General features: G+C 41.3%; 1 protein-coding gene across 3 annotated transcripts in view; it reads left to right on the top strand.

Moving 5' to 3' along the window:
* LOC107217778 (cytadherence high molecular weight protein 2) overlaps nucleotides 1–18,860 on the top strand; it is a 77,824-nt gene that overhangs the window by 54,117 nt on the left and 4,847 nt on the right. Inside the window, exon 1 of one of the 3 annotated variants that reach the window (XM_046735647.1) lies at nucleotides 16,598–18,814. The exons of the other annotated variants lie outside the window; for them this stretch is intronic. Coding sequence (XP_046591603.1) covers nucleotides 18,133–18,814 — 682 coding nt within the window. The 5' untranslated portion in view covers nucleotides 16,598–18,132. Of the gene's footprint in view, nucleotides 1–16,597; nucleotides 18,815–18,860 lie in introns of those variants that run through there. 3 annotated transcript variants of the gene reach the window in all.

The following is an 18,860-nucleotide window of genomic DNA, read 5'->3' as shown; positions in this document are numbered from 1 at the left end:
ATAACTTTGTCCTCTCAACGGCAAAGTCTGTCAGCTGACGTTTCATTTTCATTCAACGTTATACCGCGTCCTGTATCGTTCATCACGTTCCGGTTGCTCAGCATCCGCGAATCCACGGAGTGATACATTATAATATAACTAATGGTACCGGGTCTAACGTAAGGTAGCTGTCGGATAACATCGAGAAGTTACTCTGACGACCGACTTTTACCCAGCTTCTGTGTAGGTGTACCAAGATCTCTCCGACTTCGGTTTCGGTACATGGTGTAGAGGTACCTTATACGTGATCGGCGGGTGTGCGGGGAAAAAACTTTGCACATCGAATGGTATTTACCTTTTTAATTCGGAGCATGGGATCTATAAGATTTACGTATACGACGAAAAAAGTACTCAGATTTTTAATCAGTAAACGCGACTGGAAATCGTATCCCAAAAAGTAATTTTCGTATAAATTCGACAAAGTTTTGTGTGCATTTTAGTCGAGCAAGTCAAAATACTTCTGTTATCTTAAGTTGTCCTATTGGATCCGCCGTTTTCTTATTTTTTTGTCTTCGGATTTCGTTTCTTCAAATTCACATTCAGGGAGCCTGAATACTACTATGAACAATTGAAATTCTCTGATATAATTGGAAAAGAACAAATAATAAGTTTTTTCACTGGAATACAAAAGTTATTAGATTTTAGAAACGGACTGCCGTTTATGCTTCAAAATATCAAATATCTAAAAATGGCTTCGTTTTATATTCGCTCTTACAGTTGATGTAAGTGAGAGTCTTGAGACTACTCCTCATAAATGTTCAACTTCAACGTTGTTACGTTCGGAGAATTCTGTTCTGTCTAACTTTGAAAACCTGCCCGCCATCTCGTGTTGATCAAACGTTGTAATAAAAATACAATTCACTTCTTTTACATAAAAGTACTGGATCCAAGAGGAAATGTAGAGGTTTGAGAAAACAATATGAAAGGGAAATAACGTTCGCGCTCACATGTCGCCAGTCACGCCTTCTGTTCCACCTTGCAGTCTGGCGTGCCTTTGTACGGGTGTTTGATGATGTTAGACCAACGTTATCGCAATACAATGCATGCTTCGCTTTTCGAACGATTCGTTACACTTCGTATTCTTCAACATCACAAATAAAGTACAAGTATGCAATTTAACGAATGATTTCACTACAGCACGATTTTTTAATCCGCCAACTTCAGCAAACGGTTGAAATCACATGGCACTCATCCAAGTATCGCTCTTTTGCCCGCTACTTCCGGTATCGGAAAAAAATAAATACACATATTTTTTTTACCATTGTAATCGACGGAAGGAAGGAAAGAAGGAAAAAAGGAGCGAGAATCACCGTGTGTAAAGTTTATTCTTTCGTCCCTCGAATTATTGCCCGTCAATTTTCTCGAATGTGCACCGATTCACCCGACTTTATTATAAACCCAAGTTGGCGAGAGGAGGGAGAGAAAGTATCGGGAGAAAAAACAAACGCTACATGGCTATTCGTAAAAATAATCCCGGTTCCTCTGCAGCGTTTGTATAGCTTACGTAGGAATGCGCGAGGGTATAAAACTTCCGGCGAAAGGTTTTGAGAAAATAAAACGTTTCACACCCCCGAAAAATATTCCGGGAAGGCGATCCGGAATCCGGGAAAAAAACGGAGGCCGAAAAACTATCGCTGCATTACATTGACCGTATTCGGAGAAAATCATGCCCGGTGGCTCAAATATGAATCAACGAAAGAGAAGAATGACGCCGAGACCTTCCGGATCCTCAGGAGCCTTCGAACCCATTGCTTCCGGGCTCGGGAGGGAGCGGTTGGACAATATTTTTCTATCGCCCTCCATCGATAAGTCTCAGTCTTCCACGAGAGCGCGACGCACCAGCGATTGGTGACACAAATGACCTAGAATCCAGGTTCAAGCCGCGCACTCGGGACGAACGGAAGAGGATGCCGTGGGTGTGGCAGGATGCGAGGAGAGGAAATGGGAAATGACGCGTGAGCTGGTAGAGGTCGTGTCTGAACTTTATTAAAAATGTTATCAAAATCGGCGCATTCCTAGGAATCCTTTGCCGAGAGTGAGTTATCTCCTCCGTATTTCAAATGCAGACATGACTTATCGTTAGGTACGTACCTTTTCGCTATTCCGCCTAGCTCCGTAACGCGTCCAACCCCTACTTGCTAATTGCCGTTTAATTTTCGTAATGAGTTTCGGGGGCTGTCGCGTGTCTTTTTGTTATCAAAATCTGGCAGCGATCATGTGCGAAGGTGTGTAATTTAATCACAGACATTGAGATCCCGCGAGTTTTCAGTGCCGTTGAAAATGTAACGATATCTTTGTTATTTAATGTTTCCAAAACTATGAATTCTGTGCTTAGCTCCGAAGATTCAATCGAACGCGTATATAAGTTATCCAACTACATGCAATTCATAAAAGTACAAATTATACGTTAGCGCTTCATGGTCCACCTTGTTCCGAACGTTACGACGTATGCTTTAATTCTTGTAGCGAGATATAATCAAATGCTGAATTTATACATTTAAAACTTACAGTTTCATGGATAACGATAAAAATGATATGACACCCGCGGCGTGTATGTATAAAAATGATCAATCTTCGATAATCAAAAATGTAATGAGGCATACATTAGGGTGTTTCGGTAAGTAATAATTTGCGATTTTCCACTGTGGCACCCGCCAAAAAGTTTGGTCTTGAGAAAGATTCTGTCAAAAGATGACCGTTCTACGTTATATATGTGGAAGATCGCGTGCATTTGGTCCTTCTCTTTTTCATATTGTTTTTAATTTCTAAAGAAACACGTTGTAGGACTTCAATTATTATTTCTTTCCTGACACTTATATTCGACCCAAAGATCGCGAGCCATAACACAGCAATATGTCATCCGGGTATCTTATTCTCCTAAATTAAAAGTTCATTTTTAATTATAACTATTATTATGAGATTGAATTAATGATGAATGATCGTCAATATACATTTCTCAAACATCAACTGGAAACTTAATACTACAAGTGTGCATCTTCTTTGTAACGTAAATTGATGTTATGATTGATGTAAGCAATAAAAAAAATGAAAATTTAAGAAAATGTATAAACCTGAAAAATGATCTGAGCGTGATGTCCCACATAACGTAGAATACGCATCGTTTGCCAGAACCTTTCTTTTGACCTAAGCAAACTTTAGGGGGTGCCACGGTGTAAAATCGCTAATTATTTTTTTCTGAAACACCGTAATATATACTACAGAATTGTTAAAGCGAGAGAGTGAATACAATTAACGCACGTACGAAGACCGGCAGTACTATAAATAAATAATATGAATGATGAAAAAGTAAGCTTGATATATCTGTGATGTACCATTGCAGGACATAATGCATTATTTATTCAATTCGATGTATATAATAATAAGTATTTCAATGTTGAGTATACCACATTATTGTTAAATTTAACAACGAACCCTACAGATAAGTGCAGATTTGACTTTGAGAAATTCCTACCCACAAGCATTAACTGCATTAAACATTTGCGTTGACAGTTATAGTGTCACATGATGCGAATCACCTTCACTTGCTGTGAAAAAAGTTGGTATGTAGGTATATTCAGATTAAATTTTAAGTCGCGAGTCCATTAATCTGCGGTTATTTACGGTTTACAAAAACAATTGTAAGTTTCTGCGCATTGTAGACGTAGGTATAAAGTTGGTGTTTTTCACGCGGTCGCAGAGAAACTTGCAGGTGCAATCTTCGGCGCCAGTGTTGAGTGAATTATGGTAATTGGATGTTTACTGTTTAAACAAAATATATAAATATTTCTACACCGCTGGCGGGTATAATTTGTCCAATTACTTTAAACTTCGTTTTCGAGAGCTTTGAAACTCCCAACGTTCAACGTCTTCTTTTACATAATTATGATTCAGAACGTCAACGGCGTGGGCTGGAATGCATGTTGAAGTTGATGTTAAAATATTTAATTATTAACACTCAATGGTATCCACCCTTCTGGCACAGTTCGAAGAATCCAACTTGCCTTTGTTTGATACAAATCAATGTGTCAAAGCTGGTAAAACCTTCGCCGGAACGCGAGCTTTCGGTCGTTCGTGGTTGAGCCGGAATCGACAAGGCTTTGATCTACGGTGAAACGAGACAAGCCAAAAAGTAGCAGTTCATAGATGTAAAGCCTGTTTCGAGAACACTACGTTTATTGGACAATATCACATTTAAAGACGCACGTATTATAAATTTCAACCAAACGTGTTGATCAACGGTCTGCGTATTAATACAAAAACAATAAAATTTTGGATCATTAAATTTTTTGCAATCGATGTTTTTCAGATGTGAATAATCTTTGCACCGTAATAGGGATCAAAATTCGATGTAATTATACGTACCGGTTCAGATATCGCACAAACCTAACTGCTAAAATTACGCAATGACAATTATTAAATTCAATAACTGGCTCACCCTGAAAAGCACACAGTTTGATATAATTTCCCACGCGGTTTTCCAGCAACTAATTCAACACGCCACCTGCTTCTCGGAGGACGTTCGTATTGAAACTTCACGCCTGCGGTGTTATTGTTGGGAAACGGATTCGTGTACCAACTTTTATTTTACTTTCTTTCTTTCTTTTCTCTCTCTCTCTCTCTCTCTCTCTCTCTCTCTCTCTCGCTCTCTTTCTTTCTTTTTTATCATTACTTTTCATTATTCTTTTTCGCTCCCCAGGCCATAAATTTTGCCGGAGTTTCGTCCGGTCTTAAGATATCAGCTTATTGTAACAATCCTCACTGGGTTTCCTATTATTATTTCACTTCTCTCTTTTTCAATGCCTGCAAGAAAGCCAAGGCATTGTACGCGGCTATACGTGTACTGCAGTTCAAGTATCAGAAGCTGGTCCGCCGGTACCGTTCATCGGACTTCGGAGGGGCGTAGCAGGGAGAGAGGGCTTTACTTTTTTCCCTCTCTCCTCTGGATGGAAATGCGGTGGGGAAATAAAAAGTAGCGAGCAAAAAGTCGAATGAAGTTCAATCCTCAGGCCGGAACAGTCGTTTGCAACATTTTCTTTCCTCCGTTCGAAGCCAAGACACACCCTCGGTGGGGGGCTAATAGTTTCGAGTTTGAAAAACAAAGAAACTCGCGGAGTGACTGTGATGGATGGAGCTGCCAATGCAAAAAGGTTGGATCGACGGAAACGGAGCCGGACCGAGTTTTGCATCTGTGCCTGGGTCCCGTACCCTCCCCTCCTTCCCAATCCCTCATCCCTTCCACGGAGTATTTATCTCCGTCAGCTATTAAGTGATCCGGCTGCTGTGACTCAAAGCCAACGAAGGAGGCTGCACGCTTTGAGGGAAGCGGAGCTTCAAGAGCTTGCAGAGTAGACCCGAGAGAGCTTGCGACCTCAAGCCTCGCCCCGTGACTCGTCGGTGTGCAACCTCGTCGCGAACAAAGGCCAACCAGGGCTTAACACCCGCTAGCGTAGGTAAGAAAAAAAGAAGTTTGGTCACTAAAAAGTTTGGTAATACAAAATCACTTTTGGAAAAACCTTTCATATGGAACCTCGGCCGTTTCGAGTTGGTCGCGGCTAGGTATAAGGTGGGTAGGTGGTGGGTAAATATTTACGTGCAGGTATACGTATACAGTTTGCGAAGGAAGGAACAGTCGGGGAAAGCTCTTTTTCTCCGTTCCCGAATGACCGATTTCTTTTCCCTTTCTTTACGACACTTGGCTGACGGTCGAGCAGCCGATCCTACCCACATTTTTACAATCCAGTTATGTTGATCGTACGCTTCGCAATATTCTGTCACTTGTTTCATACTTGGGTATAGGTATGTCATGTTCCGAGAGCTGAAATGCCTTGACGGGGTATCTTCACTAGCACCATGGATTCTACGTATAATATCGATTGCCGGCTTCAGTGTATAAGTTTCTCTTTCCCATTGTATTTGCTATTATTATATTACAGCTAGGAATTTTCTTTCGTACTCAAATTGCTACACGTTCGTCAAACTTTCATTTGTCCCGCTATATTTTCATATGCCAAGGACTCTGCGGGAAACGAAAATTATACACGTACTACTGTATATACTTTGAGAAAAATCGCGGCCAATGATTGACGTGTGGCTTTAATACCGCACACCGCATAAGCAGAAATTCCAAATAACACGTATTTTCAGCTGGGTGAATATGTGTCATATAATACGTTTTTCGTTGTAGACGTTGTATTTGTACGTTCGGTAATTTTACTGAAAATAATAATAATTCTAAGCAAACTACGTCAGTGCGGTACTCGTAAAACGTGTCTGTGTTCCCGACGTATCGTCATTTCTTTTCTCATCATCATTCATTTTATTTTGCATTCCAAAGCCGTCAAGGAACAGATCGTTGCAAATAACTGCTAGAGGTAATTCCCGTAGGTAGTGAAATTGCCAAAGACGACAATTTATGTGTTTTCGTCCACCCCTCGCTGTTTTATTGCTCGAGATAGAGTTTTGATTTCCATCTTACACATATATACCTTATACCCCAGTCTACGGGTTTGAGATCCGGGGAAAAGGCTTCGAAATTTCTATAATCTCTATAAAACACGTAAAATATTGGAAGCCATGATAGCGAATCGCGTGCGGGACAATGAAAGTCAATCTACTTCTCAGACTCGTGAATTGCAATATCGCTTTCCGCTCGACTGGGGTTAAATAAGAGAACTTGTTCGCAGTAGACTTGACGCTCACACTTTTAATCATCCTTGTTATTAAGATTATTATCATTATTTGAATTAAGATTACGTATATACGAACAATAATCTAATTTTCCGTGTAATTATATGTATACATACGCTTTACGATAACACCTGTGCGAATGAGTCAAGAGAGGCTTGTAGCGGTTAATTAAAACCTATCTGTGGTTAAAGTAGCATTTTAAAAATCGTTTATTCGAGTGTTCATCAGCTAAATATCTTGGACATACATACCTTTGAGAATGAAGCGGCGGAGAGCAAGTTTGGAAATGATACGAATACTCGTGCAGTAAATAGATGCATAAGGTATACATACAGAGACACCTTGTAACGTCGTAAGTACAAACATTAAGCCCTCACTATGCAAAATAATTAAGTGTTGTAACTATCTTGACTAATCATCGATTACAAGGTTTTCATTTTCTAGACATCGAATGTATGTACGTTCATTAGGGTGGTTAAAAAGAAGTTTTTTTTCACCCCTAATAATGTTCTGATGATGACAACTATGCTTTCTTATAGAGGTTTGGAAAATTTGAAGAATCAGCTTCAAGGATCTATGCATGAATTTGAAAATTGTTTCGTAGTTCACGAGTATTTTAACTTTCAATGAAAAGTGAAATTTTCAGATGCTAAATAAATGGAAAATAAAAATTGAAAGAGTGACTTGTTAGCTTGAGCTATAGAGCTCATCTTTGAGATGGATTTTTATTTTTATCAACATTCTAGGGGATAAAAAAGTGAAAAAAAGCCTTTTTGTGCCACCCTAATGTACATGTACATTTGTTACGGTTGAAACTTGCTCAATGTGAAGTTTATAAATTCTGCAATTATCGTACTTATATATCCAACCCACCTGTATGGAAAATTCTTCAGCCAATCTTGTTACGGGCATACCAGAGCCACTCTTATGCCAAAATAATCGCCGCACTTATACGGGAACCAGAAAGATATTTAGTGTGCACACTTATACAGGTAAATACATATATATATATATATATATATATATATATATATATATATATATATATATATATTATATAAACAACAATAAAGAAGTGAAAAGATATTGTAGTACTATCGAAAAAACAAAAATGCATTTGCAATATGAAATAAATAAATTGGAAATGAAAAAGAGCTGTACCATGTAACATATTTACCGATATCAATATCGTCAATACGTTTCATGGCACTTCACGAGAACTAACACTTTTACTCAAACACTGCAACGTATACGAAAAGCAAAACTTGGACGTCTTTTTGGCTTTTTCTGTATCTCTCTTTCCCTGAAAAAGTTGACGCATTTTGTTGGATGGGTATATGTAGATATCATCGTTGCTGTTTATATACGGAAAAGCGGTATCGTGTTCCGTTGCAGAATAAACGATCATATCCGACATCGGAAGCACGCGTGATTCATAAGGCTCTCTCGCTGCGCGAATAATTTATGTTCATTCCAAAACTCCAAACAAAATACAGCTAGATGCATGACATATATAATAATATATGTGTATGGCGCATTCCATGTCAAATCGTATTACAGACGTTCCTGAATTTTTCAACCTCATACAAAATTCATGCAGAAAAATAAAGGATCAACCATGAGTTACTTTAGATTTTTTGACTCGATTTGGAATCGTGATGTAGAGAATAAAAATAAATCGAAACCTGTGGTGAAAGAATCATTCTAAAATTAAGTTTGATTTTATTAAAATAAAATTTCAATGTGTTAAAAATACGATATGCATCGTGGAATCTGTTCTTACAAGGATAAATATTTTGTCGAAACAAATGAAAAGGAGATTAGGGAAAACATAGCATTTCCTCGTTCAAGTTGATATGGAATACTCCGTATACGGTATTCCGCCTTTAGTTTGTCGTAAAGGCTCCTAAACTTCAGTGTTATAAAATGCGGAGCTCACGGAATACATTTTACCAGAAACTCGGGACGATGCTAACCTCTCACTTGCATCCTGCATGGAAGCTGGGGTGCCGGGGTAGGTGGACCGTGGCAGTGAATAACATTCTTAGCTACAGCAATACTCGTATTTCGAGAAAAGAAATAATTCGCACTGGAGGTAGAGAAAAACTAAATAAATAAACAGCCCAAAAAGACCAAACAAGTTGTACGGTACGTAGGAAGAAACCACACCAGTTTTCGCTCCCGTATCTCTCTCTCTTTTTATCTCTCTCTCTTTCTCTCTCGACTCTCGCCCGGTATTTCGCTGCTTCGTCCCTCTTTCGCGTCTCGGTTTCGCAGCTCTTCTCTGAACCCAACTTTGCATCAAGCAAAGACCAAACTACGAGGAAAAGATTCTCTATGCAAACGGCTGAAGATAACCTGCACCCCGAGTCGTAGCATTAACGCCACAGGAAGGCATGGCTTTGAAAGATCGTCTTCTTTTTTTTTCCCCAATTTTTTGTCAACATTTTCACGCTTTTTCTTCTCTTTCGCCGGCAACGCATTTTCCTCCTTTTTCGAAGACCGTTGCCTTTTCCGGAGGTGAAATGGAATCAGCCGTGTACACAGAGGATGACTCTCTTCGCGGTGAATCCTCGCAAACAAGCATCGGCTTCACTTCCAAGTAGGTATTATACATGAGAGCTACCGGTGGAATCGGGCTGTTTGAGGATACCGGGGCGAAACGAACAAGGAACGTTCCCCGCCCAACCACGCGAATGTATTTCTTCTCTCGACTTGGGCAAGCCCAACTACACCGGCTCCGAATCATCCAAACAAAAGCTTATACTCAAGCCCGGCGAGGGGGGCGAAAGAACGAAGGCGGGCTGGTAGTAGTTACATAGAGCTTTGTTTCTCGCTCTCCAAGTACGAGAATTTTTGGCGCACCCCGGCCGACAAAGCGGGGCGAGAAAAGTTTTGGAAAAACTTTCGGACCTTGCCGTCTCCTTGTGTGCCCTGCATTCGTCCCCCGCCCCTCACCCCCGCCCCCACCGCCACCCCCATCTCCTTCCTTTTCTTCGGAGGAACAACAGCATTCGAAATCCGAATCCAGCCGAGCGTGCACTTTCAATTCTCTACTCGATAATCGATACAAGTGCTCTCTCTTCGGCGCAAAGGCGGCAAACGGGCAGGAAGTAGGGGCTGGGAGATGACGAAGGGCCGAAAGTGAGCAGCCGTGCACCCTATCAAGATTATACTTCGCATCGCGAACCCGCTTTTTAACAGCTCGGTGGCGAAATGAAACCTTCCTTCGATTCGGGGTCGCGAATGATTGTCGTATACCGTAGGCTGATTTTTTCATCGAGTTAAGAAATCTGTATTTACAACGCTGCTACCGTGACGACGAGTTTTGAAAAAATGTCTCTTTTCATTCCTCCGCGTCGCACGTGTTTCAGCTTTTCAGGAGTATAAAATCACTCCCTGCACCCATATATCTTCTCCCGTATCACTATATATATACGTAGTATATACGTGTAGATAACGATGGAATGAAAAAAGGACTCATGAATATTTATACGCAATAACAATGATCGTGCTTTTCTTGCAGCCTCTGGTGCTTACGGCACCGCATCCCCTTCTTATTAGGAGGGTGATGAATTATCAATCAAATGATCGAGTAGCCGCGGAGCTCCAACGTCGGCCAACAGGGCTCACGAATTCGGAAGATGGATATATTTGAAAATATCTGGAGGGTCGATCCGTCGAAACTATGTAGGTATCCTTGGATACCCAGCGTCGATCGTCGAGACATCAAAGCGTACACTCGGTCCCAATGGTTCCCCTTTATATCCCGGCGAGCCCGTATATCCCGGACACATACATACATATATATAACTCTATGTACATGTATACATACGTACGTACGTATGTATGGATCATGTACAAGGACATATGTATACGTGTGTATACATAGAGAAAGAGAAGTAAGTGAGGAAATGAGAGGTCCGAGGGGAGGAGAACGGGGAATATCTCGCTAGCCTCGAGCAGTTGGCCGTCCTTCCATTATATTGCTTCGGACCCCCGAACGGCGAATACGTAAATTTAAGGGAACCGCACGTGAGCAAGATCTAAAAGGGTCCAGCGCCGTTGATCCCTGACGTTTTAAAGGACCAAACTGAAATAAGACTGGTTCGCCGAGGGAGGAAAGGACCGCGTTAAAGAGCAGTTCGCAACGGCCGAGGGGAGAGATAAGCTCTTCCGCCAATCCAGCAACCTTTTCTCTTTATTTGGCTTTTTTATGAGGTGACGCTGACACGATAAATACTTAATGCCACGGTGTCGTTGGCAGGTGGGTAGGTAGGTACCTTTATGTGTATGTTAACTTGCCACCGCACGGAGCAGCGCGCTCTAGATCCGAGTGAAACGCGCCAGGCACTAACGACACTAACTCTATCGCTTTCCATCGATTAGAGCTGAGTACCCTCAACAAGAAAGTTGGCAGCAACACTCGAGCGACTGCTTTATACCTATGTATATAATACATAATGTGCATGCCTGTATATTTAGTGCAAAGTTGCTCTTCTTACTGCCGCAGCTGTATTAGATTACAAAACACACGAAACCCTGTTTCGGCCGAATGAAACCATCGCCGTTAACAAAAGGAAAACAACTCGTTTGCAGGCGTGTCTTCCAGCATGTACGTATAGCTGTGTCGAATCTCGGGGAAACCCTTCGGGCCGAAGGCCTTCGTTTCTCTACGAAGCCGAGAGACGAGAGACGATCCCATATTCGGAGTTTAATTACAGAAACAACCGCAGTTGGCAAATCGCTTTCTAGCCCGGTGAAAAAATAATTAACCAACAAGATACACTGGCACGCGTGACCAACGTTGGGCACATACCTTAATGTAGGCCCACCATCGTGTTTCTTGGGGTGCTTTGCCTCGCCTCGCACGCAGACACGTGCCGATTCGCTTGGATGGTCTGGATGTTGTACGAACTACGATTACGCGCCCTGAATTTTACATGACTGGAGGATACGTTGCTTGAACTGTAAATTCTATGTAAGGAACTCCGTGCGCAAACGAACTAGCTCGGTTAAAATTTGAAAAAAAAAAAAAAACTGCAAATTAGCGTCCGGAGGCGGTAGAGTTTCTTTACGCGTGACATGGTAATTTACGTTCGGGTCGACGGTTTATTCGATCAATTTGAAATTCCTTGTTCACGCGGAGAGAAGAAAATGAGCAGATTTTACTGAAAATTGCAGGAAAGGAGAGACGCATCAAGGTTTTGGGTAAGAAATACCCATGTCAACTATATTTTTTACGATAAATATAGCAGATCTTACTCTACCCAAATTCGTTTTCACTGTTTCTAGGGTAAATTATACATTTTACGAAGTATATTTCACCTAAGAACCTGACGTGTACCTCTTTGCCTGCAGTGTTGAGTAAAATCTGCTCTTTTATTCAGTGTGCGGAGAATGTATATTTGTCACGGATATTCAAGGCGAAGAATTAACAATGAATACGATGTGTTTTTATATCTTATAATTATGTAAAGTTCCTCAAAGTCACTCGCAACAAATACATTCGTACAACTGAAGCGTTTTGACGAAGCGGATGATAGTTTAAGGTTTGAATTTCATAGTTGGCGATTAAAGATTTTCAATATGCGCCACTACGTATTATTGCCTCATACGTGAGTTGGTATATAAACGCGTCTTCTGCGAGATCTTTATTTTTATTTTAGTAGCATGTATCTTTGATCGGCGCAAGTACGCTTGACTGGACCGGTATAGAAACTCAGTTGCCTATGACATTGATCATTGTGAGACATCGAATCGCGAGGAATAAGAGGTAAATACACGGTAAGCTTTGTTATATTCACTTTCTTGACGGTGAATTCTCGTCGGAAAGAAGGGAAATCGTATCGAACCGATAAAAGTCATTCGAAAATCCAGCCAGCAAAGCGTTTCGAGATAATAAAACGTCGAGCAGTTTACCTTCGGCATTGCAGTTTTCTTTTTACTTCGCGCTGGTTAAATCATTCCCGAGTACAATACATACACGTGTGCTGTTTACAATGTGAGATCGGATATTCAAAATTTTCTAAACGTCCGTTGGTTTACTGCATTTTTTCATTTTCACTCAATTACCGTAAAAGCTGAACATGGTAAGTACTGCAGTTCTACGGGAAGATCAGAGGTGAAATAATTAGATCCGGGGGTCTAACGACGTTAATAGCCTACAGCTCATAACTCCCGGGCGGATATATAATCGATACAAGAGTAAGCACTGCTAATGTCGCTATATCCGCTGGACCAGATACGAGGTTAAACCACCGACGAGTTGCCTCGGGCACCGCCCCTATCAATATACACGAACCGGCATGTCCGTCAGCATTGTAAAAGTTTAATTACCGGTATGACAACTGCTCCATTAAAATATCCAAACATATCGAGCACGTGAATATGCGATCTATCTCGGCATGTTGATAATATTGCATCATTTTCAATACTGGCGATTTCACAGTATTATACCTATAATTCATCACACAGTACCTTTTTCATCGCCGCAAATCGCTCTGCGATTATGCAATTTGTATGTATTCAAATGCTACGCTCCGCTTTGATTTAACGTTATCGGCTTGCATTTCGTAATATATCCCATTTGCAGACACGCGGTGTTGCTAAATTCATTGAAATAAAAACTCCCTTTGAGGAATAGTTTATACACATATACCATGTATAACTGTAATATACTTAAACTTGTGATGAAAAAATGAGTGCGATCGTGTTTTGTTGTGTATAAGATAAAATTCACGCCGATTATGGGGCAATCGGAATGTGTGCGCGATGCGTATTAGTCTACCGTATATTTCTTACCGCGCGGAGTTATGGGATTAATTTCACACGTGCAAGGGAGCTAACGAGCGCTCATGCTGCGGAAAACGGGTACTTGGCCGTAAAAAAGCTATTTGCAACACATAAAGTAAACCAAGTGATTCGCCATGCTCACCAGCTAGCCCGGCCACATACTGGACCGCCAAGATAAATAGCTCAAGCCCCGGCACTATACCCAGCTACGACACTTAAAAAGATGCCAGTAACGTTTTATCGAAGGAACTCGAAAGAAAATTACCACGCGCCCATGCCAGCGACACTAAGTTGTCACAGCGGCGATAACGTCAGAACCAATCGCTTGAGTACCTAACCCGCGTGCAATTGGTTGGCACAATAATTCATCACATTCGGCATTCGAACAATAACTCTTGATTTCGACAGTAATTCGATACTCGATGCGATGCAAACGTTTGTCAGGAATCAACAGAACCTCGCATATGCGCTTGCGATATTCATAAATTCATAATCGAAATGACGCCAACTTTATAGATACACTGAGAAATTATTACGTATAACCGGCTGAAATAAACGTTGGAAATTTTTCATTCTTAATCCAATTCACAGACAATGACCAATAGTGAATTGTTGAAATGTATCATTAATGGAACACGATACTGCGAACCGTTGACGGTAATTGAACGAAGAATCACGATCGAGATCTTGCCAAATTTTGTTACCGTGTTAAGAATAAACTCACGGGGTACGAATGGTCAGTTTCAGAAGTGGTTACTTCCTCATAGAAAGCTCACCTCGCGTAGTGTATACCTGTATAGTCCGTGTCTGGCGTAACGACCAGTTTTAAGTAACCATCAAGAATGTGTTCTAAGGAATAAAAAGCACGGCGTATACGGCTTGAAAGAGCGTAATTCAACCGAGAATAGGATTACAGTAAAAACCGGAGTCATCCTCGCAGCAGAGAAGAATAAACAGAAGGAAGAATAAGATCTGTGTAAAAGGAGGAGAAAATGTAGACCTTTAGTCTTATCTTCTATATAGTTTCCTACTACTTTATTTACTATTACTCCCATAATCTCGTCCTTATACTGCTCTGCCCAGTCGTATGTACTCGAGAAGCTATAAACTGTTACTCGTATAAACTTTTACTACCCCAAGACAATCCACATCGGCGCCCACTTCTTGGTTTCCACGTATTGCCATCTTCCTTGGTCATTGATTGCGGATTGATTCTGTCCGCATCGACTTATCCACGGATGACAGACAACTCGACGCAGCTCTGAATATCCGATATTGAAGAGTATAGTTTTGAAATACGTCAACGAGTAAGGTAAATACATCATCGAGACAATTCTTTAACCACTTTTAGATTCCGTCTATATGTAATACTTGGAATATAATATGATTCTTTTATTACTTGCGGACTTTTACAATCAATAATTTGCCTTGAGTATCAACTTTGGCCCTTGAGAGTTCACAGAAATTCGCTCTGTCTATGTTGTCGTAGAAACGTGTATTCGATAAGAAATATGGGAAATCTATGTTATATTTATGAACCGCCAACAATGATAGTATCCAATAATTAGGATATTGTAAACTGGCGATGAAAAAGTTTCCAAACTAGGTTACACGTAGAGAAGTCGTGACCGAAGAAAAGTATATCTTCAAACTCGTATATGTTTTCAAAACTTTGAAGCGGTGAAAATAACGGAAGGAAACATAAAAAGAGAGGAAGAGCAATATTGCCTCGCGGCTGGCGTTCGATGCCGAGTCTTGAAAGTACAAGGCCATACATTTATTGTACTTCACTGTCCCTCGACTAAATTCCTGCCCTTTGAGTGTTACGTTTTTATTCATGCAGAATATCGTGCCCCCTTCTCTCAACCGACACACCTACCCTACGTACGTACGTTCTACACATATCATATACGCCCAAACACGTGCAGCGTGAACGTACAATTTTACTGTAATCTCAAGGTACGCGCGTACAGCATAGATCTAAATTGTCACGAATGGATGTGCGCCTGTGTGTACCTACGGAGAAAAAGGTAAGCAAATAAATATCGCAATATGCACGTGGCTCACGTACCTCTATTTGCGGAATCCCTAGAGAAATTGAGAAGTAGCGGTGCAAGCTGCGGAACCTATCGCCTCAACCCCTGCGCTTCGCGTTCCGGTTGTGAAAACAAGATTCGTGTCACCGGTATCGTCGGGAACATCGTTCCGAAATCAAATTGTCGAATTCGCAAAGCTGGACGTCTATTTTCCAACGTACAAATGGGAACACGTTCAGTCGTCCTCCTCCATCTCGTCGACAAATTCAATTGCTTACGAATTTACATGATTGCGGGTCCGCACGCGTAAAACCAAATCACCAACGATGAATACCTGCTTATTACATGTAATAACGTTGATTCTAATGCACTTACGGGCACAGCTGACGGTCAACCTCCAGGGAGCTTAAATCTGCCAAATCGTCCTACGACTAGGTTGGATGGTCGGAGCTAACCTACGCTCGGTACACGGCTTGCCGAGAGAATTATAGTTTACCTTGAATTATTCTATAATCATTATTAATGGACCCATTCAAGAATGTGTACCTGTCCTAGGTATATGAGAATTGATGAGAGGGGAAAAGCTAATTGATTTTCTCCAAGTACCACCGTACAAGTCTCAATTACAAATCTACGCGTTTCTGTGACGATATCTGCAAATTACGTCGGTATAGTCAGTCTGCTTTTCAAGTTATAGAGTTGCTGGAAAAAGTTGGAGGATCATGTCCGTGTATACGCGTATGTAGAAGCGAGTTTTGGGTAGCTGTTCATGTGCCGTTATGACGATCCTGAATTCAACCTACGTACAGAGACGTACGGTCATGTTATTGAGTTCCAAAGTGCTATCGAGTGAATTCACGGCTTATATCGTTCATTAATGCCTGGCAACCAGGGCCAAGCGGTTTGTACATTCACTCCAGCACTTTGGATTCCAATAACTTACGGTTGGATCGGCATAATGATACATTATAGGGTTGGGAAACCAATGCACATTCAGCTTACCGATCCCCGTACGTAATGCAAGTTGAAACACGAATCTATTCGAGTTTCGAATATGTCGATAAGCGTTGTGACCACCCAGTGGAACATCATCAGCTGGTCGAGTCAGTACGTAACTTTAAGGTGGCACGAAATCATTGCACTAGCGAAGAACTAACTTCAAAGAAGTGAATGCGCCTTTGTCGTCTATGCGTTGACCAAAATCCAATTTTTACGAGCCTTTCGAGCTGCCTTACGACAGTGATTGTATAGGTACGCTGTCTTTTTGCCGTCTAGTCTATCCGATCTAAATTCTATTCGACATTTTAGAGGACATTCGCAGATATTATGGTGGACTCGACGACGACTTAAATATATCATCGAACATCTGACCTTTTTTCGCGAATTCCCGACAATTCTATCTCGAAATTTTTTCCGTCGACCATATGTCGCCGTCGAACAGTCAAATAATAGTTGACACCCTGACAGGTGAGCCACCTAGGAAATGATTTTGAACAGACGCTTTACATCGACTATACACTACATAACTCGATCATCTGCAGGAGGGTTAACACATCGGACTCGCCCCAAGTGTTGAGATAGTGACGAATACAGTATAAAGATTCGTATCGAGCCTGTCTCCGCGAATGCCGCATCATATGATCATATTACATTCCATACATATCATAAAACGTCTAACGAATTACATTCGTGGTCAAAAGAAACGATGGAACGGTTTATTATAGTTTTCAATACCGTATACTTATATTTATAATATATTTGAGGTGTGATCATACGTGATAATAAATACTCGATACTTGAAATGAATTAGTGATACAGGAATGTTGTGCGAGTTATCCAAATGCGGTGAAGTAGATTGATTCTACAAAAATATGCTCCGACCACGAGGACACGGAAAATCGTATAGTTATCAAGCGATTGTTCGAAAGAATTTCCGGAAATGGTCAGGCGGTTACCTGGAAAATCAAAGATTTGAAAACGAAAGGCGTTCCAAAGTGCAAGGTGAAGCAGTTTTCAAACTGCCTTCGTTACCGGAAAATTCTTGGTGTAGCATTTCGCCGAGTGATGTCGCTACTGCTTGCCGCGACAAGGTCGGTAAGGCTGGATATTTACGAGCGGGAAAATGCTCCGTGGTATTTTGCTGCAGGGTTCTTGACCAATAGGAATGCCAGTAAAGCCGGGTCAAGAACTGGGCAGCAAAGTACTACGGCAGCATTTTGCTGCCCGTGGAAATCCAGCTTAAGCAAAACCCGTTTAGCTGTGCCGTTTAGTGACCACGGCGGTAACGACCGAACGTGTTGCGGGATTAGGGTCGTTTGACAGTTGTGTTTACGAGTACAATAACCTCAACCACTATTGGCAAACAAGTGATTACAGCGGTGTTAAAGGTGCAAGCAAGATGCCGCAGTCCGATTAAGCCTTGTTATAACATTGAGAATAGCCATGTAGCATTATGAGATATAGGTTGTTCAGATATATCCGACTAATTTGTGAGGTAAAGAGAACCGAATCTTAACCTATAAAATAGCGAAAGAAATAAACAGTCAATGATAATGGTAAGCGAGATAATAGACGGATGATGAGTGAATCTGACGACACAGACGTCCTTCTGCTGATACCTCCGGATTTATTTCTGGTTCCATCGTCGGACTCCGAAGATTCAGAGTTCGGCAGACAACAGTTGGGTTACGGCCTCGGAGTGGGTGCCACCGGTGTGGTTACAGAGTTGTTCGAACAGGTTCAGTCTCTTGAAAATAGGATATCTCTGATTGAATCGAAGGACACGAGTTTGGATGCCTCGTTTTTAAATTGTTCTAGCGAAGCTCAATTCAAGGCTGGCAGCTACTCGTCGCCTTCTAAACAGAACAAGCTATCGCTCAGAAATAAGTCAGGTTCAGTAAGTCAGATTTCAAGCTTACAAAACACCCCAACTAAGCTCCGTCAAGTTTCTTCCGTTCCGACCACTCCCAGTAGCCATCATCATCATCTTCATCATCATTCGACAAATTATACTAATCATTTCTGCTGCGATATGACGTCTGTCCAGTTTGATGCTATGAATAGCAGCAACGCAACTAATGCTTTGGAGTCTCATAGTACTAACCTCATCCCTCGGAACAAACACAACAACTTAACATCGTTCTCCGAGCCATCCATCATTCAACACAGCTCCAGTTCTGATGTAAAAACCACTGGGATCCCGAATTCATTTGTCCCATCCCAACACAGGGAAACGCACACTACGACGAGTCCCAAATGTAACGAAGCCATCAACCAATGTAATCGCAACAGCAAATCTGTTGA

The sequence above is a fragment of the Neodiprion lecontei genome, chromosome 3 (assembly GCF_021901455.1).
Source record: "Neodiprion lecontei isolate iyNeoLeco1 chromosome 3, iyNeoLeco1.1, whole genome shotgun sequence".
Classification (NCBI taxonomy): domain Eukaryota; kingdom Metazoa; phylum Arthropoda; class Insecta; order Hymenoptera; family Diprionidae; genus Neodiprion; species Neodiprion lecontei.
The sequence above is the reverse complement of the archived record's forward strand: the minus strand, read 5'-3'. Positions and strand labels throughout refer to the sequence as shown.